This window comes from Cyclopterus lumpus, chromosome 21 (assembly GCF_009769545.1).
Source record: "Cyclopterus lumpus isolate fCycLum1 chromosome 21, fCycLum1.pri, whole genome shotgun sequence".
NCBI lineage: Eukaryota > Metazoa > Chordata > Actinopteri > Perciformes > Cyclopteridae > Cyclopterus > Cyclopterus lumpus.
Genome location: NC_046986.1, coordinates 12,733,106 through 12,760,372, shown reverse-complemented (window position 1 = coordinate 12,760,372; position 27,267 = coordinate 12,733,106). Strand labels below are relative to the sequence as shown.

The window sequence follows — 27,267 nt, the reverse complement described above, 5'->3', positions numbered from 1 at the left end:
TAATACTACAACCACTTGATCTTGCATGTTACCAGTTAACATACACAGTTTTAAACACAAGTTTAACACACACAGTTTTAAACACAAGTTTATCATCATCAGGATCCGTGGGTCTCTAAATATGTTTCATGTGTTTTGTCTATTTCAGGGGTGTGTGCACCCAGGCGCCTTGTTACTGCATCATCATGGAGTACTGTGCCCAGGGCCAGCTGTATGAGGTGCTGAGAGCGGGGAGGAAAGTGACTCCCAGGATGCTGGTGGACTGGGCCACAGGCATCGCCAGCGGCATGAACTACCTTCACCTGCACAAGATCATTCACAGAGATCTCAAGTCTCCCAAGTGAGTTTCCTCTTTTCCATGTATTGTAAGATGCTCGTATAATTTATTCAATTAGATTTGTGTGGTGTATTCCACTACTCTGAAAATGATTAAAAAAATATTGAGCAGTAGCCTCATTTACAAATGTGTTAAAAAAAAATACAGCTAAATAAAATACAAATACTTCGGTCTGTAAATCAGCAAATTTGATACTTCCACCTGATGAGTAGAGTCTGTTTTCTTGGTTTGTCACTGTTATGCAGCAGTCCACGGGTGCTGTGGTCACGTTCTTAAAGCTGATCAGCCTAGTTTAAGATTTCTTAGCCCACAGCAGAAACAACAATTCATCCTTTTCAGCTCTGAGTGATCGGACATTAACTCCAATGCCATTCTTAGAATTAAAAGCTAGAGGCCTTGATTTAAGACAGTGTCCCACCTCATCCTGCTCCTCCGGTCTCATTCTTTGCACACTGTAGCCCTCTAGTTTCTCGAATCAATATCATCATGCTGCTGCAGTGTCAAACACTGTATTAGTCAGCAGAATGGTAGCAGGCTGAATGTGCTGAAAAAAGGTCAGTCTCATTCAGCTAATGGTGTGTTTCAGATGCAGAAATGTGCTCCTGTAACAGTTTTTTACTATAATCTATTGGTCAGAATGTTTAATCCCGGTCATGGGATCTGGATTAATGCCGATGTGACACACTTTGTCTTCAATATGAAAGGGTGAACATGGGTTTTTATAATAACTCTAGAATCTACTGTGCAGTTTATATAGATTATTATAGGACTACCATCAACCTGTAGAAGATACTGCCTTTTTTAGGCCTCTTAATCAAACAGTCTGACATGGCTAACAAGTCTGTGTGTTTTCGGTTTGTGTCTGTTTTTAGTGTTTTGGTCACCTACAACGACACTGTGAAAATCTCAGACTTTGGAACGTCCAAAGAGCTCAGTGACAAAAGTACAAAGATGTCATTTGCGGGTACGGTGGCCTGGATGGCCCCAGAAGTGATAAGAAATGAGCCTGTGTCTGAAAAAGTAGACATCTGGTGAGTATTAAAATTACCATTATTAATTAATTAAGAAAGACATTAAGGCAGTTCAACTGTTTTAGTATATCTCGGATAAAAGTCTAATATTTAAGACTAAGAGTCATCTATAATTGTTGCTGAGTTAGAGCTGACTTACTTTTCTGTTGAAGGTCATTTGGAGTCGTGTTGTGGGAACTTCTGACCGGAGAGATTCCCTACAAAGATGTGGACTCCTCAGCCATCATTTGGGGTGTTGGCAGCAACAGTCTTCACCTTCCTGTCCCCTCAACCTGCCCGGATGGCTTCAAAATCCTCATGAAACAAACATGGTGAGTGTGGATCATATATTATGTTAGTACCATCTTTGTCCAGCACATCTGTTATAATATTGCTGTTTTACTGCATTTATACTTCAAAATGAATGCTAATAATGCACCACACAGGATTGCCTAAAAGTACATTTTTAGCATTGTCATTCAATCATATCTTTCCCTCTTATTTGCTGATTGCAGGCAAAGCAAGCCCAGAAATAGGCCTTCATTTCGTCAGATCCTCTTACACCTCGACATTGCCTCTGCTGATGTCTTAGGAGCTCCTCAAGAGACCTACTTCAAGTCTCAGGTCAGCACTGTTACTGCTTTCATGATGAGTTTGATATGCACTAACATTGAGTATAGTTCACAAGCCTTAGACAGTATTTACTTGTTCTCTATATATTATAGGTACAAGGATGAGTCATTTGATGGCATTTGTGTTTGAGAGTGGATTGTCAGCTTTTTATCCCTCCACATTACAGTCAGAATGGAGAGAGGAAGTGAGGAAACATTTTGAGAAGATCAAAAGTGAAGGCACCTGTATCCACAGGCTGGACGAGGAGCTGATCCGACGCAGGCGGGATGAACTCAGGTGTGTAACAAAGGAAAGCCAGAAGGAGATATGACTAATTACAAGAAAAGCAAGCTATGCAATTCATAGCTCCTCCTGATTTGAAAATGACTAGTGGAATTTAATCAGTTTAATTACTTTCGCATGTACCTCAGGCACGCACTGGACATCCGGGAGCACTATGAGAGGAAGCTGGAGAGAGCCAACAACCTCTATATGGAGCTCAGTGCCATCATGTTGCAGCTGGAGGTCCGAGAGAAAGAACTAATGAGGTATGTGAATAAATTCTTTATCTCAGCTTTCCTTATTATCAGGCGTTACTTGTGTATATACAATCGTTTGCTCTTTATAAAAGGCATTTCCAGTAGTGGCAAGACAACTGACTGTATATTTAGCTTGTGAGAAGAACAGAATAAAAAAGTAATTGTTTTGGGTCACACCCTAATGTTGTAGTAGCTAGAATAGTAGGGCGTTTTTGAAACTTGACAATTGACAATTACTTTTTACCTATTTTTTGTCAGCTGTCAAAAGTGTCTTCCTCTTCTGAATAAATCCTGTGTAGCTTGTCCCCCCCCCCCCCCCCCAAATAAGGAAGCAATCAAAACAGAAAGTATAGATCAGGTAATCTGTTTAGATTTCAGATAAATGTATATAGATTGTTATACCTTACTTGATTTCTGTCTTCTAGAGTTTGGAGTAATGAAAGTACAACTCTCCATAGAATTTAATGTGAATGATTTTCACCGTCATATAACTTCTTAATAATTCTTCCATCGCTGTAGGAGAGAGCAGGCAGTGGAGAAGAAATATCCTGGGTCCTATAAGCGTCACCTTGTCAGACCCATCGTCAGGACCAACGCTGTCGAGAAGCTCATTAAGAAGAAAGGAAGCATGTCTCACAAGCCTGGGATGCCGCCCACTAAAAGGTCTGAATCATAGCAATTAAACAGCTAATTGTAAAATAAATGATTTTACATTGATTAAATACATCTAACCATTAGCATGTTCAGGTTCTGATTTAATATCCATTAAATAAGTGACAATTATCACTAAAGTAGTATGAATTATATGTTCTGGTAAAGCCAGGATATAAGTGTTTGGGAGAATAAATTAATGAAGATACATCATGTTAAAGTTGTCGAATTAATTTCTTTCAGACCAGACTTGCTCCGTTCTGATGGCATCCCCAGCCTCGACCCACTCCCCTCCCCATCACCTCTATCAGCCAGCCCGAAGGTCTCCACACCTCCTGGCAAAGCCCGTTACCGAAGCAAGCCACGTCACCGCCGGGCCAACAGTAAAGGAAGCCACAGCGAGTTCCCCGGGCTGCTGAAGCCTCTTGCTGGTGCTTTAGAAGACACCCAGTCTCTCCAGGAGCAGCCGTTCCTCCATCACCACCACCACCACCCACAAACCGAGGGGCCCTTCCTCCCCTTAAAGGGCCGGGAGGAGGCCGTTGTCAACTGTGCCAACAACCTGCGCTACTTCGGCCCCGCTGCTGCCCTCCGTAGCCCTCAGACAGACCACCTCCAGCGCCGCGTTTCTGGATCCAGCCCTGACCTCATATCCACTGCTGTGGATGCAGATACGCGACAGCGGACTTCGTCCGCCAGCTCCAATCTTGTTCCGGGTGCTAGTGCTGGTACTTTGTGTCCCTGCTGCCAGGCTCACCCCTTCCCTGGCTGCCTACACTGTCAGGAGACCCCTCCTGCATCAAGCCATCCAGAGTTGCCGCACTACTCCCTGCTCAACACCCAGGAAGGCACTGCATCTTCTTTAGGGGCTCCCAGCAAAGATGCAGCCTCAAATGGAGAGGCCACAAAGAAGGCTCAGCCACAACAACTAGAGGCATCCCGGCGCACTCACACTCTGCTCACTGCACTGCCCCGCACCCTCAGACCTCTCAGGAAGGTGAGCAAAGCTGGTACCCTTCCATCATTTAGTATGTGTTTAAGAAAACTGTGAAAGATGATTTATTAACAGCTTTAATTGCTTCTCATACAGGGTGGTGACGAGTCATCTGAAGAGGAAGAGGGTGAGGTTGACAGTGAAGTGGAGTTTCCAAGGAGACAGAGGTAAAATACAGTTACAATTCGTTAAAGCTGGGGTCTGCCGTTTTCTTTTAGCCATCATTGGGCAAGCCCGTGGTTTCCCAGTAGCTCAACAAACTATGGCTCTCAAATAAAGCAGGAATGCTGAAAAGATATCTTTAAAAAATGAAAATCTGACTTACGACAGGACACTTTGGTTGAGCTAGCAGAGCAACAAAGATGAAGACTCAGCTGACAACTAAGAAGATAAAACACAAAAACAATTTCAGAGAGAGGCTGTTTTACAAACGCTAATGTGGCCACGTCTCTTCAGATGGGGAAACCTCAATTCAATGGAGGAATATCCTGCAGAAAAAGTTGCTATTCCAGCATTGGCAACAACTGCTAACACTATAAAGCAACAGAAAACTAAGGAAGACTAATTTATCAAAGAGTTTGACAATAAAGACAATAAATATTGGCGAAATGTTTCAGATTTGGAGAGAAAATGTTGCTAATATTTCGTCTTCTGCTGACCGTAGCAAAGGCTCATGGCTGCGACTGCGGCTATGTAGCTCAAAGAAAACAGAACTGTAGTTCTCATATAATTGCCACTATATAACGGTATAGTATCACATTCATGATTGGAATTAAGTTTGAACTGTATAACTTGTGGTCTTACAGATTACTGTAATAACTGCATATACCTATTCTCGTCTGGTGGGAGGGGCTTAGGGCAGAGAGGGGAGAGCTGCGGGACGAGGGCTGTATTTTCAAATTCTTTGCCGTTTCCAGAAAACTGCCTGTCCTAGCTTGACTAATGTGATGCAACGAAAGAAAAGAAACCAAAATAATCATTATAGTCTGATTAATAATGACATGTCTTTATGGTAACTACTGAATTAAAACGGCGTCAACATTTTCCTCTGCTCCCTCACAGACCTCATCGCTGTATGAGCGGCTTCCAGTCCTACTCCACATTCAGCTCAGAGAACCTGTCGGTGTCTGATGGAGAGGAGGGAAACACCAGTGACCACTCCCACAGCGGGCCCCTGGAGAGGCTGAGCACCAGTCAGGAGGAACATCTGGATGAGCTGCTGTCACACACACCGGACATCCCCATCGACATCTCCACCCAGTCAGATGGGCTCTCTGACAAGGAGTGCGCTGTGCGCAGGGTGAAGACCCAGATCTCACTGGGGAAACTGTGCTCCGACGAACACAGCTACGAGGTTGGTACTGTGGGTGTGTGCGGTGCCATCGTGTTAGCTCTTTAATCTTAGCCACGCTCGTGATGATCAAATAATACAATCGATATCGTAAGGCAGATACTGAATCTGTCTTTTCACTCTTGTTTTTCTCCCAGAATCCACTGCAGTTTGGGGATTCAGACTGCGATACATCAGAAGCGGAGTGTTCCGATGCCACCATCAGAAACAACAAAGTCGGGGCTCCTTCCTCGTGGTGAAACCCGCCCTAGGGCTCGGTTCTGTTTTTGCCTGGAGGCCATTGTGTCCCACACAGCCCGGCAGAAAATACAGCAATAAGAGGACGACATTGTAAACAAAGCTCCTTATAGCAAATCCCCATGCAATCTCTCCCAGAACCTTCCCCAAAAACACCCATCCCTTCATAAACCCTAATTTCCCCTCGTCTTGCACAGCATCCAGGCAACCCATGGCAGGGATTCCCTTTTGAATGATAATGTACAGTAGATTGTGTAACATTCATTATTTATTTTTGTCTGAGTTTCGAAGGTAAAACTGTAAATTCTCTGATCATTCAAAAACTTTTTTAAACTGAGCATGGGCTAAGTGTGTGTTGTGAGGATGATGATGATGATGATGATGAGAAGGAGGATGTGTTGAAGTGTCAGTTACATAACTGCGATATTTGGTCTCTCAGGGGACTGACACTGACAAGAAGTGTCACTACAAGCCTTTTGGTCATTGCTCTCAGCATCTTATTGTTTTAGACCAAATTCCCCAACCAACAAGGACCCCTTCTTACTAAAGTAAGATCAACCTGCTTTATCATGAGTTTACAGTGCAGATCCCCATTACCCTACCTCCACCACTCCCATCCCAAACCCACCGTGGTGGGTGGGGAACAGGGAGCTTTTGAAAACAGTGTGAACACCAGCATGAACAACTTGCCTCGCAACCGGACCCCCTTCCTTTCTAGAAACCAACACAACTCTAGTCGGTCATCAGGATCCCGCTGAACTGTCCAAGCATGCCTGTGCAGATCGCCAAGCGCTGCCAGAAGACTGCATGAAGCGGACGAGCCAGTAGAGCAACAGAGATGAAGACTCAGCTGACAACGAAGAAAAAATTAAAACACACAAAAAAAGAGACTCTTCCTCTGTGACCCAGCTCCTCCAACTCTGAGACACGCCAATGTCATCATCCATCAGATGTCATGACCAGAGTTGTTCTCTCTGTGTGTGTGCGTGCACGTGCATGTGCAGGCGTGCGTGTGCATGTGCACGTGCGTGTCCTCTCCATTAGACATTACAGTTTCAAGTCTCATCTCAGGATTGTTAAAGGACTGTGAGAAACTGGACTGGACCAATTATTGTACGTAATATGGACCATACAGGAATATAAAAAAATAAGTCTTATAGCCTTAGTGTTCAACCCTTTGTTGCTGTAATAGACATTAATGTTATGTAGAGCATTTAGTTGAAATCCAGGTGCAGTAACCCATTTCTTGAAATCACTAGGTGCAGCGTCTCTCATTTAACATTTTCTAGCAGGGTAATTTCTACTGGCTGATATATAATGTCCAAAAATAATAATAATTTGTTGTGCTGTCGTGAATAAAACAGCAATAATGTGGGTTGGCGCTCAGGTGAGAAATAAAGTCCCTTGCTCAGGATCTGAGACGTCTAGCTGGCTAGACTCAAAACAGTGACTGTGTTCAGCAGCTTATTATAGACGCTATCTTTTCAAATGTCATGAATTCAACTTTTGGGGGGGTTGATGCTCAGGTTTTATGTTGCTGATTGAGAGCAGGAGTAATATATCAACAGCCACTACATGGGGAAAGTTACACTGACTTTTACTTGTGTTGTAGAAATGTCTTGGCTCCATTCCTATCTACCCAAAGGTCATTTATCTGGAAATCTAAATCCTAGAGTCCCAGCAATATAACTATGTTTGTCTTATCTCTGAAAGGGGATACTGCACCTGTGAGAGCTTTTTACATATTTTTTTTATCCCTATTTGAGTGTCTAATCCACCTGATTCTGCGATTGAAAATTAGCCAGCCAGGGTTGAATTTAACGTTAACGATGTCAAGATGTCAGCTCATGTGTACGCAGACGGCTGAGATTCTACATTAGGAATAAAAGCCAGAGACAAGGCCACAGAGCAATACATCTGCTCTTGGTTTTCAACAACCTCATCTCAGTGTAAGTTACTCGTGTATATAAACATCTGTAAATGTACTGTAATATGTTTTTCTCCTCCCTATAACATATCGCACAGCTCTGACAGCCTTCTGTCACCGATGGTGAGCCCGACTAGTTGAAAATGAGCAGAACATTCTTTCATTTGTATTACATCTGTATTCAAATCTGTATTGAACATTGCAGGAAGGTGTGAGTCATGAGAACTAAGTAGCACAAGGTGAATCTAAAACTGTACGGATGGATCAATTACTCTTGCTTTGGGAAGGCTTACAACTGATACTGAAAGCAGCTGCTGCCTTTCCTCGAGCCTCCTTCAACCTCCTTCACTCTGTTTACGTACGTGTGAAATAACCTAGTGTATTGTAATAACTGGCTAGTCCGATCAAGCTGTTAATAACATTGTCTTTCATGCATATATCCTGTGAAGTTTGATTGTTGTAAAGTTTTAATTGAATTTTAGTTCTTGTTTTTGTGTTTTTTTCTTTGTAGCTGGCCTACGTGATTATTGAATTAATTTATTATGAATGAATGGTAAGGTTTCAGGCAGCTTTAGAAATGTCATTATCTATGATTTCTCCTAAAAAGTATTATTTAAAGGAAGCACAATGCGTTAGTGTGGGAAGGGGACAGTATTTGTACAGGAGACATGTCATTGGCATCATTTTTGTCTTTGTCTCCATTCATCATTGAGATCATGAAGTATTGATTTAGCAGACTTTAATTAGCAATGTCAGGCATTCCTAAAGTTTTTGTTTTTTATCTCGACAAAAGCTATAAGGAATCACTATTGCAACCAAAAGCCAGGCAGTGCTCTGTCGCAGCAGGGTAAATGAGATGTTACGGCTGAAGGCATGTGTGTTGCTGATTTCTGTACTTCTGCAGAGATCCTTTCCTCTCTTTTTTTAATCAAAATACCAGTTACTCACATCTGAAATTGTCTCCAACTGTTGATGTCATGTTGCCTCATCCAATGTATCAAACATCTGTTTCTTTGTTACTCTCATTTCCAACTCCCTTTCCTGTTGAATGGCATTACGATCAACCAATCCTGTCAGTTCCCTGTATTATCCAGTGTACAGTGCAATGGGTATCTGGGAGTGTAAAATCAGAGCAAACAACTGCATGGAATAAATGCTGATGTACTGTACCCAAGACACTGTGGTCCGGCTCTTTCATTCTAATTTATATGAATAGTATCTTAATGTATAGACTCACGAGTTTTAGAAGTTAAATCCATGCCTGTTTCATGTGTATAGAATCCACAGTACTCATTGTGCGTAATATGGTAAAGCGGCGACAAATTACAATAGTTTACATATATATATATATATTAATCATGTATGGGGGCATATGTGTGTGTGTGTATATATATATATATATATATATATATATATATATATATATATATATATATATATATATATATACACATATATATGCACACACATATATGTATATATACACATATACACACATATATATGTGTGTATATATATATATATATATATATATATATATATATATATATATATATATATATATATATATACACACACACACACGCATATGTCCCCATACATGATTAATATATATGCAAACATTAATTGGGAGGACGATCTTAGACAGTCATAATATAAATTGAACTCGGTTCGGGTTTTCTGGTCGAAGTTTTGGCGTCGTTGTCAAAAAACCTGTTGATACGGTGGACGTGTTGTACGTGTTGTACGTGCCGTTGTAGAACTCGTGGAGGAGGCGGGGTTAACGTCGTAAGACGTGCTGAAAGAACACAGTTCTGCCGGACGGTGCGGAGTAATAAAATAAGCGCTCACTTGTACTCCTCGAACGGGGCGGAGCTAGACCCTGGTGACTGCTGCCCGTTCACTCAAGTTTTACTCCAGGAAAGGAAACCTGGATTAACCCCGATTTACCGCACTAACCACTTCACTTAACTATTTTACGGTCATTGTTTTGTTTTCACCCGGGTTTCTTGTCGTGAACTCGGGGGGTCAAAATGTCCTCGATAGACTTGGAGAAGCTGAAGATGACGGGTGCTGGTCGAGCTATGGCAGTGCTGACCAGCGGTGGAGATGCACAAGGTGACGTTTACCCCACACAAATGAACGCTATGTTAGAGTGAGTAGCCTTTAAATATGTGTAGCTATTACGCTAGTACTTCATGTAATATATCTCAACATAAGCATGGAATAATAGCAGTGGTTTGTTTATGGAGAGGAGTGAATACCATTTGATCAAAAATGACAGTTGTAGAGACCGTCATTTTGGTCAAAGGTCGTGTGTGGGGCCATATGCAATCTCTGGCTGCGGTCGAAAAGTCCAAAAACGACCCTCTGACGTCTATCACTAAACTTTTTACCTTAACCTCGATGGATCACGTCATCGGATCAAGGAAAGATGTGAAGGAGAATGCATGCGGGTTTAGGAGTTAGGAAATGACAACCGTTGTGTTTAGGCCCAATCTTCCCACTCAGGTGCGCGCCCTGCAGACATGTTGAGACCTTTCCGTAAATCCGCATTTCTGCAGACTTTGCTCAAGGGAATTACCCACAATTCATAACAATGTGACGTGAAACAAGCGGTTACCAGAGGAAGCAAACAAAACAAAAAAAGGTAAACAAAGAGGAGGGCACATCAGGGCGTTCAGTCTGGCAAATTACATGTATTAAAAAACATTAAGGATTAGAGGGGGACCATAAAACCACATTTAAAACTGTGCCAGAGCCAAATCATTATGTTTTCATCCAGGATACAGCCTCAAATCATTTTGAGGCTGTCACACATTAGGTCCACGACTGGTCACACATTAGGTTAAAGTAACGTTAATGCTCGTCAAGGACTCTGGTTACTGTCACCAGAAAGCCAATGGCACCTTTGCCCAGTAACCAATAACAAAGTCATTTCCACCACAGTGTTTGATTTACAGGGTAATTGTATAACAGCTTGTGTGTATTGAAACTCATTGGCAAGTCTAATATTTTTATGCAACTATCCTCAACCCAGGGATGAATGCTGCTGTCCGAGCTGTGACCAGAATGGGCATCTATGTGGGGGCCAAGGTCTATCTTATATATGAGGTAAACAAACCGTTTCTATTAATAGGACCCTATTAAACATTGGGTTACGGTCTTAAGAGTGTATTCCTGCTTGACCAGTCCGCATCATTTTTTTAAATTAACACATCATTTGGAAAATGACTTAACAGGGATACCAGGGCATGGTGGATGGGGGAGACAACATCAAACTGGCCAACTGGCAAAGTGTGTCCAACATCATCCAACAGGTAGGTTCAATATTACTGTCAGTCCCACAGCAGGGTTTAAAGTAGCTTAAAAGGCCTTTTTTCAAGGCATTATGTCTTGTCATTCTAGTAAAAGCACAAGTGTTACAAATTACTTTGTTCTATTCAAACTATGCTATAAACAGAACCATTTATTTAAAACTGTGCTTTTGCCACAGGCCCATGTCAATATCTCATATTGTGTCTTAATTTTCTTAATTTCTTGTTTTAATCTCATTCTCTATTTCTTTCTTTTTTATGGTTTTAATAGGGATTTTATTATTTCATCCATCTCCTCTCAACTCTTCTCTCCTTGCCTGTCTTATACTGGTTATAACCTGGTAAGGGGCCTTGCTGCATGTTTCAGCCATATCAGGTGTAGAAACAGCAAGTTGCACTTTCTGCATAAGTAAATTTTGGAGCAAATGTGTTGAATTGCACGTGACATCATTTCTAAAACAAAATCTATTGTTCACGACCCACATGTTGGGAACCACTGCTGTAATGGATGGCAGTTAAAATTCACCAAATCACAAACATGCTTTGAGTGACTACTTGCGATCTGGCTCTGTTTCCAATTCCTGCTCAAATTTCATCTAATCTGACTCTTCCATCTCAGATGTTCCAACTAACAATACCACCAAAAGCCAGAGGAAAAAATACATATTTCTGTCACTTCGCTTGGTATTTTACACTGTCGCGTTTGTCTTTATTTATCTCCTCACTTGTGATATGACGTCTCTGCTGCAGGGTGGGACTGCGATAGGTAGCGCTCGATGCAAGGCCTTCACAACTCGGGAGGGCAGGATTGCTGCCGCCTTTAACCTGGTGAAGAAAGGCATTACCAACCTGTGTGTGTGTGGTGGAGACGGCAGCCTCACCGGAGCCAACATCTTTCGCTGTGAGTGGAGCAGTCTGCTGGATGAGCTCGTACAGAAAGGTAGGGTGCTCTCACTGTTCACTTGTCGTTGAGCCTTGAAAAATACACAACCCTCATTATGTTCTCATACTGTAGTGAAAACGATACGGTGAATAAAATCTTTGCTGAAAGTCTGTTAAGATATCATTTAATTTTCCAGTTTGTGTCATGGCAACAATACAGATAAAACAAAGGTGTTTTAAAAGTGTTTATACTTTTGATTATTCAACCAAGTAATTTAATTGAACAAGAAGTATTCCATGAGTGCCGATATAGAGTACAACATATAGACGCCGTCACCAAGTACAACCAAAAGTTGAATTATACATTGGTTTAGCTGACCCGAAAGGTTTCAATTACCTTTTCATGAACTGAAAACAATGTGAAAAGGTTAACGTTGTAAGACGAAAACACAAGGTAGCCACGCCCTAAAGCCTATCCTGCTTCATCCTATATTTTACTCTAAATGTTACCATAATTTACTAAATTAACATCATGCCGTTTTGAAGAAGAATTGATGGTAACAATTAAGACCATGAACTCATGTTTACAGTCGTAGTTGCCCACTGCTGGCCATTAGAAAGGATACAAGTTTAAGGCACTTCATTATTGGATTCACTGTTCAGACCCACTGGGTCTTTTAACGATGTATCATCGCGCTTTACGGCATTTAATAGTTAAACACAATTAAGTATCTTAGATTGTAACATATTTTGCACCGCTCAGATGAACGTTTGACCATATTTTAAACTGTGAATGGTCGTTAGGAGGACGAAGGGAAGGAAAGAAGCCTGGAATGTTTCACTGCAAACCTCCTGGTGTGCATATGTGACATCAGTTGACCTACACAAATTTAAAGGAGGGCAAAAATTAAGCGTACACAGCCCTCAAAAGCTTGCGCAAAGTTCTACTTGGTGCAAAAGCACTCCAGCTGCAGCCCAGGGGGGTAACAGCTGAGGAAGACAGCTTTTGGTATACCACCTGACACAGATGTCACCAAGGATGTGCAAAGAGGCGTGGGCACGCACGTCTCGCATCAAGCACAGCCTGAGACTGTCATTCAGAAACTGATGTAGGACTCAAAGCGAGGCGGATCATGGCAGTGTGTGGGCTTCGGTGAGGTGCAGGTGATTAAACACAGGAGGATTCAATCAGGGTGGGGCAGACAATCACACAGGCGGGAAAACATACAAAGGCAGGAAGTGATGTGAACACAGGACCCAAGAGGCAGGGAAATTCGAAAAATAAAAGAAGAAACTAAATAAAAACCCAAGACTGTGACAGGTTGCACAAGAAATGTACACAGATAAACATAAATGATACAAAGTATTTAGCCTGGGGTAACATTACTTACACAAAGCAGCCAGCTAGTGTGCAGAGAAAATGTGATGTGTTGCTTGACAACAGTCTAGTCCTGAATCAGTTGTAGAAGTATTTGTTTTATATTATGTTATTAATAAACAGACAAACAAATCAAAATCTGGTGTTGCCTATTGCCATTAACTAATAAACTGCACATTTTGTGGTAAGAAGATGGTTATTTCCTTTTGCGTATAATATTAAGTTTCTAGAGTGTGTGTGTGTGTGTCTCTGTGTGTGTGTGTATGTGTGTGTGTGTGTGTGTGTGTCTTCAGGAAGGATCACAGACACTCTGGCCAAGCAGCATGCCCACCTGAACATCGTGGGGCTTGTGGGCTCCATCGACAATGACTTCTGTGGTACTGACATGACCATCGGCGCCGACTCCGCGCTGCACCGCATCATGGAGATCATTGATGCCATCATGACCACGGCACAAAGGTCAGACACCGTGGGATATTGCACACCAAACACAGCTGGTGTTTAATTACGGCGCTGTTGTGACAATGATGATATTCATTTGTCAAATTCAAATTATAAATGATTGCAGATTAATTGATATTGAAAATTAATTTCAAGTTGCAGCCTATATATATATATATATATATATATATATATATATATATATATATATATATATATATATATATATACACCCAATTTGTATTTATACCTGAGGTTTTGTTGTAAATCAATACACCCATCAAAGCAGGTTTGGCATGATATCCGTGATCTTGCCTGGACTTGCTCCCTCTGATCTCGGCATGTTGCTACATTATGAAAGTTCTCCGTTTTTATATGCTCACATACTTTCTGCAAATCAATACAAATGTGGTGTACCTCCCACAGCCACCAGCGCACTTTTGTTCTGGAGGTCATGGGTCGACACTGTGGGTGAGTACCACTTCGACACACTTCGCTCTCCTTCATCCTCTGTCACTGAATAAAACAAAAGTGCTGCTCCTCCAGATATCTGGCCTTGGTGTCCGCGCTGGCATCCGGAGCAGACTGGCTCTTCATTCCAGAGGCTCCTCCTCAAGAGGGCTGGGAGGACCGTATGTGCGACCGTCTAGAGGGAGTAAGACTGCACAGTTCATTTGCCCCCGAAACATTTGTAATCGCAAGAGAAGTTGCTCTGTTTTGAAGTAGAAGAAACATAGACGTGCTTTGTGTCTGGAAACATTTTAGGACTAATTGCTGAATTCCGTCTGTTAATATGCAGTACTTAGAAGCAGGATTGTGTTAACTGATTTCATGGCTAACATGTATGTATCTGTTTCACTCCAGAGCCGCACAACGGGGTCGAGACTCAACATTATAATTATCGCAGAGGGAGCCATCGACATAAATGGCAAACCCATCTCCTCAACCTACGTAAAAGATGTAAGTGTAAAGATCCGAGAAGAAGGGTCTGATTGATGGGTGTCTATTCTGTATGTAACGGATGCCTGCGATGTTGAAATATAATTCAAAGGCTGAACTAGCAGAGAGCAGTGTTTGTAGAGGACTTTTCTCTCTTAGTAGCTCTGTTGTGTATTCCTACTAAAATGCTCCCTTGTGTGTTTGAAGCTGGTGGTACAGAGACTGGGCTATGATACCAGAGTGACAGTACTCGGCCATGTTCAGCGAGGAGGAACTCCCTCAGCATTTGACAGAATACTGGTGAGCTGGACAACATATTGATTTTTAATACTGCGAAAAATGCTGCTATGACACAAATGTTGAGGCCATACAATTATTAATTCAGCAATATAGTATTATAGCAATAATACTACCCCAATGTATCACATGCTTCTCAATTGGACATATTATTGTCATCATCCCCGTAACCAATACAATATCTGACTGATGCGTCCACATTCATTATCCATGCATGTAATTGCTCTCTCGTGTTTTCAGAGCAGTAAGCTGGGTGTGGAGGCGGTGGTTGCCCTGATGGAGGCCACTCCCGACACTCCCCCGTGTGCCATCGGCCTGTCGGGTAACCAGGCTGTTCGTCTGCCTCTAATGGAGTGTGTGGAGATGGTGAGACGCTCTCCTCTCACCTATAATTGTTTTTAATGCACATATTTGTGGGAGGTTGCTGTAATTTTCGACTGTGCCGTCATTTGCAGACTAAATTGGTGCAGATTGCCATGGACGAGAAGAGGTTTGAAGAAGCTATCAAACTGCGTGGAGGGTGAGAGCTGAGATGATTTTTCATGTATAGACATCATTACATTAAAATTAAAATGTCCTTGATGTATGTCAACATAGTCTGTTGTAAATGTATTATCCATTCTTATTCATTTCATCATGCCCACAATTTATCATATTTTCTTTTTTTCCTGTGCAAATAATAAACAAGTATTGATGTTCTTGCAGGAGTTTCGAGAACAACTGGAAAATCTACAAGCTTCTTTCCTTCCAGAAGCCCGTCCAGTCGGAGGTCGGTCCATCACTAACATGAACACACACATGCGGTAGTAGCCCCAACGTGTGTAAATTAATCATCAATGTTGAATTCAAATGTGTTTATTGATATCGCACTCGTGTTCCCTCAGAGCAAGGTCTCCTTGGCTGTCCTGAACGTGGGCGCTCCGGCTGCAGGGATGAACGCAGCGGTGAGGTCTGCTGTGAGGCTAGCGCTCACTCATGGTCAGAAGGTCTACGCTGTCCACGACGGCTTTCAAGGACTCGCCGATGGAAAGGTGAGGGCTTCTACCTCTACATCGACCACGAGGCAGTAGACTTCAGCAACAAGGACACTGGTCAGTACTGACGCGCGTCTGTCTGCAGGTTGTTGAGATGGAATGGCACAGTGTGGCGGGATGGACGGGCCAAGGGGGCTCACTGCTGGGGACCAAGCGGTGAGGAACACTTTGGTTTCTATCGTACGGACATGTATTTAAGTAATCTTAGGATTACTTCAACAGTTTCGTATTGTACTTCCATAAAGTTATGCAGACAGAAGACCGACTTTAGATGAGAGGCAGGAGAGGGGCAATATGACAAGGTGTACCATTTTATTAATTATTGTCACACCATTTATACTGTGTTTTGGGTCCCTGGGTGTACTGGCCGTTGAAGGTAATGTGTAAAATATATTAGCTGGTCTGTATTATAGCCAAATTGGAGTTATAATTATATTAATCATATATCATTTTTGTACCCAGATTTTTTATTAAATGTAGTGTATATATTCCTAGCTTTTCAAATATACATAATAATCTATACTGTGATAAAGGATTTCATGAATATTGTGTTAACTTACCATAATAATAAACCTTTATTTTGAGCCACAGAATAATTTAAACAACTTATTACAGGCTGTGCGATACAAAAAAGCAAATTGCCATTTAAAATAGTCACGTGTGTCTCGTGAAGGGATTTTTGATTTATGTCCCATTTCAGAACTCTTCCAGAGAAACACATGGAGAAGATTGTGGAGACCATCAGCAAGTTCAACATCTCAGCTCTGCTCGTAATTGGAGGGTTTGAGGTACGAGCCACAACCTCAAATAACAACAATTGCAGTAGTCTTATATCATTTTCTGGTGTCAATGTTACATCAAAGAGGTTCCCTCATCTCTTGATGACGTTCAAAGGGGTACGCAGGTGTGCTGCAGCTGTTTGAAGCCCGGGGTCGCTATGATGAGCTCTGCATCCCTATGTGTCTCATCCCGGCGACTGTCAGCAACAACGTCCCTGGAACTGACTTCAGCCTGGGAGCAGACACGGCTGTCAATGCTGCCATGGAGGTAGTAAAGCTGAGCAGATGGCAAATTACCGGTGTGACTTTGATGTTTCAGGATTAACACCAATAGACTGAACCAGGGCCAGAAAACATGACATGTAATATCAGCTGCGTATTACGAAGGTACACTTTGAACTCGGTATACTAAGTCAAAACAGGGGTGACAGTGAATATTTAGAGCTTTAGTTTTTAATCGTTAAATGTAGAGGAAGGAAGTTGGGTCAGCACTTTCAGTTCACCCCTGTTCTTCTATATTAAGCAACACACCTGGATACAGCTCATAACACACCAGCTACTACTACATTCACACGGCCATTGTTGCTTTCTTCCTCAGGGTTGCGACAAGATCAAGCAGTCTGCCTCTGGGACCAAGAGGCGAGTGTTTGTGGTGGAGACGATGGGTGGGTTCTGTGGATACCTGGCGACCTGCACTGGTATAGCTGTGGGTGCTGACGCAGCCTACATCTTTGAAGACCCCTTCAACATTCAGGACCTGAAGGTGAGACCATAAGACAAACCTCTGCTGTTTCTTTTCTTTAGTCTATCGTGGTAACAGCTTTCTGTCCCTTTTCATTTCTAAAGACCAATGTGGATCATTTGACGGAAAAGATGAAGAAGGACGTCCAGCGGGGTCTCGTACTGAGGTGCATGACAAAAGCTAATGTGGATCTTTTCATCTATGTTACATCCGTGTTTTCACCACCTTTTTAGTTTAGCGTGTGACCATTTTCACATTTGCTTCTCACAAAGTACTGCTGAAATGTTTGTAGTTTGCTGATATTTAAGTCATAAACCAAATTATTAGACAGATTTTGACTAGATAATGGCACCATTTGTCAGTAGGATTTATCTTCCGGGCAACATTATTGTTGTATAACGTTTCATAGACATTTATCTCAGAGCCACACTAGAGGTGAATGAAAAAAGAAAACTATTTAATTTCAACAAAACAAATTAAAAAAGTCTTACTTACAACATGTATGGAAGATATCACACCGTATATATTTTAAACATTGTCCATTTGAGTTTTTACATTGTTGATCGTTTTCTCTGTCGTAACAGGAATGAAAAATGCCATGAAAACTACACGACAGATTTCATCCATAGGCTGTACTCGTCCGAGGGGAAGGGCATCTTTGACTGCAGAGTCAATGTGCTGGGGCACCTTCAGCAGGTACGGAGCCGCCATGCGAGTCGTCGACTGCCCATTCATAAATGTTTTCAATTAGTCGCTATACAAGTGAAGAGACATAATCTCATAATATATTTATTAACTGCGTGTGTTTGCGCTCCAGGGAGGGGCACCTTCTCCCTTTGATAGAAATTTTGGCACCAAGTTGGGTGTGAGGGCTATCCAGTGGATTTCAGAGAGAATGACTGAAAACTTCCGTCAAGGTAGTTACTGTTTAATGTTGACATTGACATATATACATTTCTCAGAAATCCAAAGTTAAATCACAGCAACCTTATGAATAAAGCATGATTTTTCTTTCTTCCCCACCAGGCCGCGTGTTCGCCAACTCACCGAGTACAGCATGTGTGCTTGGCCTCAACAGGAAGGTCATCTCATTCAGCCCCGTCACTGAACTGAAGGCTGTGACGGATTTTGAGTAAGTAATGTCACAGTTTTTGCCAAACAACAATAGTTCATTATGAATAAGTCTTAATAAAGTCGTATTTCTGCCTGTTTTTCAGGCACCGGATGCCCAGGGTCCAGTGGTGGTTTAATCTTCGGCCGATGCTAAGAATGTTGGCCAGGTACCAAACCAGCTTCTGTGAATATGTCCCTGGAGAGATTGAACATGTGACTCGACGCTCCATCAGCATTGACCATGGGTTCTAGGCTCTCTGAAACTACAGTGCACTCGCTGCACTTCTGACCCTTAGTTGTCCATCCTTTGTTTCTAGGCAGACTACATACTTTAGGAATGTATTAAATAAAGATGTATGTAATGAACTGAACAAGATGGAACTTTAAGTAAAAGATGTGTGTGTATAATCCATGTTATCCAGCCCTTCTATAATGTACAAAACAATTAAAGTGGTCCAGTGGTTGGTTTGAGTTATGAATTCATAATTTTGACTCAATGTCAGAATGTAACTTTGACTCACGGGACAAGTGAGATGTTAATTTCATTTTATTTATACAATGTAGTAAATACTGCTTTGTCATTAATTAATGGAAATGAACAACAATTGATACAGTGTAATAAACTTAACTACTGTACTTACAATAGAGAAATCTGTAAAGAAATATGAATGTATGTTGTGTATTCTATTAAATGTCATTCAAAAGTGGAGCTAAATGTGTGAATAGATATTGAAATAAGATATTAAGTTAAACAGACAGCCAAATACCATTGAACAGAACAAAGCTTAAAAAAAAACTTACGTTCTATAACCATTTTAAACAGTGAACCCTTACCTAAGATATTTGTCATTAACCACTGTATGATAACATTACAACATTTCAGATGTTTGTCTTCCGATTTTCAAAAATTGAATGAAAATGGAAAGTCCTCCCTGGTGTTATCTTGGTTAGGTGTTTGAGGGCTTTTGGAGGCAAAGGCAAACTGGAAGGCGTCACTTTGCTCTGGTTGTCCAAACAGGAACTCAGGACCTGCAACATAATATACTTACCCGTCTTTCTGATCAGGTAATACACATCACAAGAAAGGAGGGATTGGATTCGATACGTACAGGTTGAAGACTTTGGTTCTGTAGTTTTCTGAAAAGATACGAACATACAGTAGTTTGATATTTTGTTCTAGTAGCACTGTATGAAATGGAAAGGGGTGACTATACAAAGGCCATACCTTATCGTTGAAAAATGGGCAGGAAAAAGCGAAAGGTGACTCCTGTAAAGAAGCTTAGAGGTAAATCCAAAACTGAGAAACTAATTTCTGTCAAATCACTTATTCCTTTTGCTCACTCCTCACCTCATCCTGTGAAGAGCCCACGTCAAATCCAAACCCAGAGAAGCCCGGGGTGCCAGGATCAGAGTTCAGAGCGAACAAGAAAGCTGGAGATTTGGTATCGGAGGGGCCTTGAAATGGGGAGCCAGCGGGGCTAAAGCTGAAATGAAGAAATAACACCGCTCTCAGTGTCTGTCTTGACAGTGATTATAAGTGTTGGACAAGTTAGATAAAGCCTTACTTAAATGGGAATGTTGGGGTTGAAGGCACAGCTGCCGTTTCCACCAGGGTCGACTGAGGATTGTTGTCTTGAGATGACGGCTGAGGAAAAGCAGCGAGTCCCTCATTGTCTTCCTCGCTCAGCTCCTGCTCTTCATCCATAGCTTCTTTTTCCTCCACCTCCACCGCTGATACAGTGGATTTCTGTTCATATGCAGAAAACACCTTGAATGTTAAAAAATTTCCAACAGTAAAAGTTGAAATGGCTAAAGTAGCATTTACATCATGGACCATAATAAATAAATACACAATACTAGAGATTTACACAAATCAAATGCTAAATTTACATTTGAAAAATGTAACTGCAACGTCTCTTTACAGACAATATGTAATTAGTTAGTCTTCATCTGCGGTCATACTTTGGTGGAAAATTGTTCTCAATGAAAAGAGTTTACTGACAGAGACATCTGTGGCTAACCCTCGGTAACTTGAGATTTATTCTGGAAAGAGACAATGCTACTGGTTTTCTCAGATGTGATGCTGTGAGAGTCATACAGTAGTACTCATGATTTACTGATTTCAATCCCATAAAGTTGGGACACTTGTAGAGACAGATCGATAAAAATGCAGGTTGTTTGTTGGGGGTACAATGTGACCCTTCTATATAGTCGAGGTATAATAAAACAATTACCAGGACTTGGTCCTCTTGTTCAGTTTCCTGACCCTGCTCATCGGTGTGCATCTCATCTGGCTGTCTTTGCTCTGGATAAATAATGGTTGATGAAGTTTGATGTAACATAAACATCCAAACTTGACGTCTGGTGCGGGCAAAGTGTTTACTGAAACACATTGTGAGCTTTCCTCTACTCACCATCCAACGGCTGACATGCCCACAGCTCATTGTGTTCTTCTCCTGAGGACGGGCCGCAGACGGTAGGATACTGAACCTGGTTTCTCTCACATATTTCTTCAGCATCAGTTGCCTCTACTGATGTTTTATTACCATTCTGAAAGATCAATCAAAACACTTATTAATAACCACAAGGACACCATCTGTGGAATTGGCTATACAACTATATATATACAATTAGACATATATTATACAACAGACATTATTCACATATAACAGGATGAAATTCACACAGTATTTACATGATGTATTTACAAAGGGTTTGATACAAAAGGTTTTAGGAGCACTGCATTCGTCAGGGCTGGTGAGAAGTGTTCAGAGTTCTTATTATAGTGGAGGAAAAGCGATCAGGGACCTATAGTGCCTCCTCCAGGGCATCAGCTGGAAGAGGTGGTGAGCAGGGAGAGAGGGTCAGGTTTTGTTTTTTATTTTGTTCTTTTGATTGTCCATTTTAGGATATAGTGACTTAACCGATGGGGGGAAGACAATAATCATGGATAATTTATTGACTATGAGCTGCAGTTTTTTTTACATGCTGCTGTAGCAAACTGTTATGGAAGAAGTGAGTATGCTGTCAATGATGGCTGGGTACAACCGAAGAGACTTTGCTTTACTTTGAATTTTGTCTTTGGAAAAACAATCTTTGCTGCCTTCTTCCAGTTTGTTTTCCTGAAGGTGGCACTCACCTCCTCCTGCTGAATGGGGAATGGAGGGGGATGCGGGGAGGGTAATGTGGGACTGGAGACTGTTCAAGCCTCCCATATAACTCATGGAGTTTGTCTAGGAGGTCACTATCAATGTCAGGCCATTTCATAACAAGCTTTTTGATTCCATTAGCCTTGTTCAATGTATCCGAGTACCTTTGTCTGGTTGAGATGAAGAGAAGCGATGTCAATGGAAGTATTACTTTCCTCCTCTGTCTGAGGATCTAATTGTTTGTCTGGTTCTTCTAAGGGCTGTTGGCCAGAAACACTAGAAAGAAAAGTCAATTGAATCAGAGAAAGACAAAGTTTTACTGGAGTCTATGTGTCAATATTCTTTGATATCTATCAAATTCGCTGAAAGATACCTGTCTGGTGGTTTCTCAGTGGAAGAAGAATCGATGGCTGCACCTGGTCAGGCAGAAAATATGATATCATGTTGTAAATATTGCAGCTCTACCAGAGCAAGTTAGGAGGACATAAAAAGCTTATTACCAGTGAGTTGGTCCAGCTCCGTCTGTTTCATTGTTATTTGATCATCACAAGCCTTGATCCTAAACTCAATCTCCTCTTTTTCAGCCTGCAGCGTGAGGAGCTTTTGAGCAAGAGGATTTTGGTAATAATATTCTTTGTGCGACTGGAAGGTCTTCCTGCAGCTTGCAATTCTCTCTGCATAGACTTCCCTTTTCACGTTACAAATAAAGAACAATTCAGCATTGTTTATTATTGCTAAGAAATAAACGCCATTCAACATCACAGCTATCTGAACCTACACGTCTTGGTTGTAGCTGGCTTTTCTGCTCTCCAGTTCTTCTTTCAGTGTCTGCTCGTACTGAAGAAGCAGGCAGTTAGTCGCCTTCATGCTGAAGTTACATGGATGAAAAGCAGTAATATATGAATATCAATGAACTGCTGCACTGCTTATGTTAAGTTAGGTCAAATCTGTAGTATGTATTGCCAAGTCATTTTACCTTTTAGAATTCTCCTTATTATGTATCACAGTGCCCTGCTTCACCCTGATTTGTTCCTCAAGTGTTTTGATATTTCTGTGGATTGCCTCAATGAACGACCTCCTCTCAGCGATCTCAACTCTGTAAACTGGAGACAAAAATGTGATGGACACCATTTCACAACATACACTACATCAAACAATATGTTCGGTAGCCTGCTTTAGATACAATTGTCTGCTCTTTTATAATTAGTAACATTAGTTAGGTTAATAAGACAACGTTACCTTTAACTTGTTGGTTGACTTCATTCTTCTTTTGGGAAAGCTCCCTCGTTTGTAGAGCTATCAAATACAAACATCAGTCATCTTGTTTAAAAGAACAAACATCTAGTCATATCCATATTAGTGATATAAGTATAGCATATATCTCCTGACATTAGCTAATTGTTTTAGGTTATTTAACGTTAACCTTTAGCTTCACACCAAAAGTAGTTAGCCACTGTCCGTTAGCCAGCTAACGCTCAACTAGCGTCAAACCATCACGTTGCACGTCAAGCGAACGTTAACTGACAACTAACTAGTGAAAAACCGAAGTAAACGTTCAATAAACTCAGTAACTGAACTCACCAAACTGAAAAAGCAGACCGTCGATGTTATTAAGTGAATATTGGTCGTTCATTTTCACACCAGCTTCACCTCTCAGCTCCCGGCAGGCTGCTGCTGTCCGTGTTGCCAGGTCTGATCGACAGGTGTCCAATCACAACTTAAAACCGGCCCAAATCATAACTTTGTCAGCAAATCGTGTAAAATCATAAGTATACAATTATATTATATCTGAATCAAATAACCAAAGCGAGTATGTTAGATAATTAGGCTGTCGCAACCCACAGAGTGACTCATGCTAATCAAATATGTAATACAGATTATTCAAATGAAATGAGTCTGTATTTTTGTTTACTATAAAATGACATTGTTTATTGTTTTCACAATAATTTCAAAACCCAGACAAAAACAACCATAATGTCATCTGTCTGTCCTTATACGCAGTCTATGCTACCAGCACAATGATATTTTTCTCCCGCCCAACTTAATCAAAGTGGTGCAATTGGGCGGAAAGCTACCAGATCTGGCAACCCTGGCTGCGGTTTTCATGGTCACGTCAGACACGAGGAGACGTTGACCCTTCACATTAAAAATCACGTTTACTGGTGAAAAAGAACAAAAAGAAAACCAAAACGACTTAACAGATTGTCGGGGCCCAGAACAGATAGAAACATCAACCATTGGACTGAAATAATGTGGTTTTCCAGTGGGCAGTGAATAGGATATTGATATTGATAATATATTATATTATTGGATTCTAATTAATTACTAATTGTTGCAGCTGCTAGAAATGGCGGTCACTTAAATTATATTTGTATACAGCTGGGTAGCTAAATAAATTATTTGTACTCATAATTTAATACAGAAGTATCTGAAGCAAAATTGCTCCAAAAAGTATCCTGCTTCATTCAGATTTAGTGAAACCAAATACCGACAAATACGTTGTTGTGTAGTTTAATCTGTTAATGCATCATATTTCACAAACGCATCATGTGTAAATTGATTTCAATATTTATCTAAGGGGTTTCATTAAAAAATTATAGATTATTTTGATGTATTTATGTGATTTTCATTGTTGGCCTTTATATTCGTTCCCACGTAATATTCCCGAGGACAGATGTGCTTCCCCCCCATTATTTTTTCCACTTAATGGCAGTCAGAATCATGGATGGTTCAGGATTGGTGTACAGAGGTTAGAGGGGCGGGGTTAGTGCTATTCTGGAAATCATTTTGCGTAGCGCATCTGTATCTGCAAAACACACAGCGCTGTGATGTGTGGGCTCCTGCATTGTGCCACACAAATCTTGTGATTTATCCGCACACCGTGTAGTTTGACTGCCAGTGACTCGCCCAACCTCTTGAAGGTAAGATTAAATAATCCATTTCTACGCTATTTAGAAGTGCATGTTGTTCGCCGGCTGGCGTCTGCAGACAAAAGAGCGGACATGGGAGGGATTTAAATAGGAGGGGATCAGCTGTGTGAAGAATGGTTTGCATTGTCGATTTCACCCCTTCCTATCAAATTATGCGTTCTTTTGGGAAAGCACTATAATCCTTTGATGAATTGTGTAGTCTTTCTATCCATATGTCAGTAAAGGCGATGAGATGATGTTAATAGACTGAGCTCGCTGCATCTCCACTGAGAGTAGAGCCTATCGGTGCGCTGTCATGCAAAAGAGAGACAACCCCCTTTTTGAACAAATCTATCACGCTTTGTTTGTCATCTTTCTGGAGTGATTTAGTCTCTGCCCGTTCAGATGCATACTGGCCTTAGATACAATGATAATGTGATATTTAGCAAAGTGAGCGACTGTGCAGAATCTAGGCCAGGATCCTGTAAGGAGTGCAATATTGTGCCTGTAGAAAAGCAAAGCTGCTATATAATGTCTCTCTCTCTCTCTCTCTCTCTCTCTCTCTCTCTCTCTCTCTCTCTCTCTCTCTCTCTCTCTGTGTATGTTTGTGTGCTTCTATCACTTTGCTGTCAGTTGGAAATCTTCCTTAGACTGAACACTCACACATAATGGATGGGCATAGGCTAACAGGACGACCCTATTAGTCTCCATACAACCCATCAAAAAGTAGCCTAAGAGTCAATGTGTTTCTGGATCAAGTGAGAGCATGGCACAGGTAGAGGAGTTTCAAACAGAGGGAGAGGGCAGCCCCAAGATGATCTCCTTAAGATCAGACACATCAGGGAACCATGTGGACGATGGAGAAGTGGCGCCCTCCATAAGGAGGAAGAGGAGGAAGAAGAAAGACCCGCGTCCAGAGTCCATTATTGTTTACCGCTCGGAAATGGAGAGGGCACCTGGAGAGGACCAAGGTGGTGACGAGGGAGCGGAGAGGAGCTCAGAGGAGGGAGCTAAATTCCTCTGCACACCTACAGGCGAAGGTGAGAGGGGTGTTTATGTTAAGAAGCCACACGCATCTTTTTTTATTCCCGAAGAAAAGTTACTGTGCAATGTACACACTGCAAACCAACTGCATATTAACAGAAATGCAGAACGCTTTGAGGTATTGTCATCAATAAATGTCTCTTGTATTATCTCTCAACAGGAGGAGGATGGAGTCTTCCTCCAGACAGCCGCTACGTGACCCTGACAGGCACCATCACCCGAGGGAAGAAGAAGGGCCAGGTAGTCGACATTCACCTCACTTTGACAGAGAGGGAACTCAGGGATCTGGCTAAGTCAAAGGAACGTCTTGATGCAGAGTGCGAGGGAGGAGACGGCGCTAAACGCAACTGCAGCTTAGGTGTGTGCCATGGACCCCATATCGTCCTGTGGAGCCTCTCTTGTGCACCCGTGATTTTCCTCCTCTCCTTCATCACTTCCTTCTACTACGGCACTCTAACCTGGTACAATGTCTTCCTGGTGTACAATGAGGAGCGGACGTTCTGGCACAAGATTACAATATGCCCCTTCCTCATCATCTTCTACCCCATGCTCATCATGCCCATGGCACTGTCTCTGGCTCTGTACTCCGCCTTGGTGCAGGTGTCCTGGGCCTTCAGCGAGTGGTGGCAGGATGTGAGAGACCTGGAGAAAGGCTTCTGCGGCTGGGCCTGTGGGAAGCTGGGGTTGGAGGACTGTTCCCCCTATAGCATCGTGGAGCTGCTTGACTCTGATACTGTTTCTGGCACTCTGCAGAGCAAGGCCCCCAGTGAACTCGCACAGACGTCCTCGGTGTGACGGGGGGGGGGGGGGGCCAAGGCACATGTTGGTGTTGACTTATTTTCAAGTGATATGACACCCATGCTAGAACGTTCAAGTCAGTCACAGGAAAGCACTTAAAAGCTGTTTACTTTTCTGTAAATGAAAACTTACCAAACACTGCCTGAATTGTCCTGAAATGCTGAAATATTGTGTATAATTTTGTAAAATATTATTGGAGTCAGATCACTCTAAATGATTCCTCTTACCATGGGAGTGGTAATGTTGGGTATTACATTTAGGTTGTCATTGGTTATCCTCCAATCACTGAATCATACTCGTGACCTTTTGACACATGAAGGCCTGAGTGCTTCCTGTAGTAACACTTAGATAAACTGGCGGTGGACACCGACGCACACATTGTTGGAGGCCTGGAAATCAAACCAAGTTTAATTTCATCTGTAAATATCTGTAATTTAGTGTGATCACTGAGCTGCAAATGAAGATGCATTTAAAAGGCAAACCTGTCTTGTATGTGAAGTCATCTTAATTCCTCTGTGATGTTGTAGTTGAAGTAACTGGAAAAAGTGGGCAACTGCCTCAAGGGCTCCTGATGGGTCAATTACTTGGTGGAAATTAGATTTGATTGTAAATATACACCATTGAGCAAAATATTGACTGAAACAATGTACGCACCTTAAGATGGGCAATGTCCTGTGAAGCGATTCTGTTACATCATTTAGTTTTTAAGGATAAGGCCTTATCCTATAATAACTATTATTTTAGGTGATATTGTGCTTACGTGTTACATAATCCCGAAATGAATTGT

General features: G+C 41.7%; 3 protein-coding genes across 5 annotated transcripts in view; all 3 read left to right on the top strand.

The window, feature by feature from the left end:
- The window catches only part of si:ch211-45c16.2 (mitogen-activated protein kinase kinase kinase 13), a 28,167-nt gene extending 19,336 nt beyond the window's left edge, over positions 1–8,831 (top strand). Inside the window, exons 4-14 of one of the 2 annotated variants that reach the window (XM_034562167.1) lie at positions 149–340; positions 1,210–1,368; positions 1,521–1,679; positions 1,863–1,971; positions 2,147–2,256; positions 2,391–2,507; positions 3,018–3,161; positions 3,393–4,146; positions 4,240–4,310; positions 5,206–5,497; positions 5,632–8,831. In XM_034562167.1, the coding sequence (XP_034418058.1) occupies positions 149–340; positions 1,210–1,368; positions 1,521–1,679; positions 1,863–1,971; positions 2,147–2,256; positions 2,391–2,507; positions 3,018–3,161; positions 3,393–4,146; positions 4,240–4,310; positions 5,206–5,497; positions 5,632–5,733 (2,209 nt within the window). In that variant the 3' untranslated portion in view covers positions 5,734–8,831. The remainder of the gene's footprint in view (positions 1–148; positions 341–1,209; positions 1,369–1,520; positions 1,680–1,862; positions 1,972–2,146; positions 2,257–2,390; positions 2,508–3,017; positions 3,162–3,392; positions 4,147–4,239; positions 4,311–5,205; positions 5,498–5,631) is intronic. The other variant, XM_034562168.1, reaches the window with a different exon arrangement.
- Positions 8,832–9,497: 666 nt separating this feature from the next.
- On the top strand, positions 9,498–19,243 carry pfkla (phosphofructokinase, liver a). The gene is made up of 22 exons (XM_034561474.1): positions 9,498–9,776; positions 10,699–10,772; positions 10,901–10,978; positions 11,726–11,915; positions 13,529–13,694; positions 14,103–14,147; positions 14,223–14,331; positions 14,541–14,636; positions 14,823–14,915; positions 15,153–15,278; positions 15,368–15,432; positions 15,618–15,681; positions 15,797–15,943; positions 16,032–16,102; positions 16,647–16,734; positions 16,841–16,993; positions 17,324–17,488; positions 17,572–17,633; positions 18,052–18,163; positions 18,285–18,384; positions 18,494–18,599; positions 18,685–19,243. Exons 1-22 carry the CDS (start codon positions 9,692–9,694, stop codon positions 18,830–18,832), a joined length of 2,343 nt encoding a protein of 780 aa, XP_034417365.1. The 5' UTR covers positions 9,498–9,691; the 3' UTR covers positions 18,833–19,243.
- A 5,292-nt stretch (positions 19,244–24,535) lies between these two features.
- On the top strand, positions 24,536–27,012 carry tmem169b (transmembrane protein 169b). 2 transcript variants are annotated; one of them, XM_034561936.1, is made up of 3 exons: positions 24,536–24,650; positions 25,272–25,678; positions 25,843–27,012. In XM_034561936.1, exons 2-3 carry the CDS (start codon positions 25,405–25,407, stop codon positions 26,475–26,477), a joined length of 909 nt encoding a protein of 302 aa, XP_034417827.1. In that variant the 5' UTR covers positions 24,536–24,650; positions 25,272–25,404; the 3' UTR covers positions 26,478–27,012. The 2 variants fall into 2 exon arrangements, with proteins under 2 accessions (XP_034417827.1, XP_034417828.1); XM_034561937.1 differs by having other exon boundaries at positions 24,557–24,650; positions 25,289–25,678.
- Positions 27,013–27,267: the final 255 nt, after the last annotated feature.

Coding starts and splice junctions, on each gene's coding strand:
- tmem169b (XM_034561936.1), top strand. CDS start 25,405: ATGGCACAGGTAGAGGAGTTTCAAACAGAGGGAGAGGGCAGCCCCAAG. Junction 25,679..25,842: donor CTGCACACCTACAGGCGAAG/GTGAGAGGGGTG, acceptor ATCTCTCAACAG/GAGGAGGATGGAGTCTTCCT.
- pfkla (XM_034561474.1), top strand. CDS start 9,692: ATGTCCTCGATAGACTTGGAGAAGCTGAAGATGACGGGTGCTGGTCGA. Junction 10,979..11,725: donor TGTCCAACATCATCCAACAG/GTAGGTTCAATA, acceptor TCTCTGCTGCAG/GGTGGGACTGCGATAGGTAG. Junction 11,916..13,528: donor GGATGAGCTCGTACAGAAAG/GTAGGGTGCTCT, acceptor GTGTGTCTTCAG/GAAGGATCACAGACACTCTG.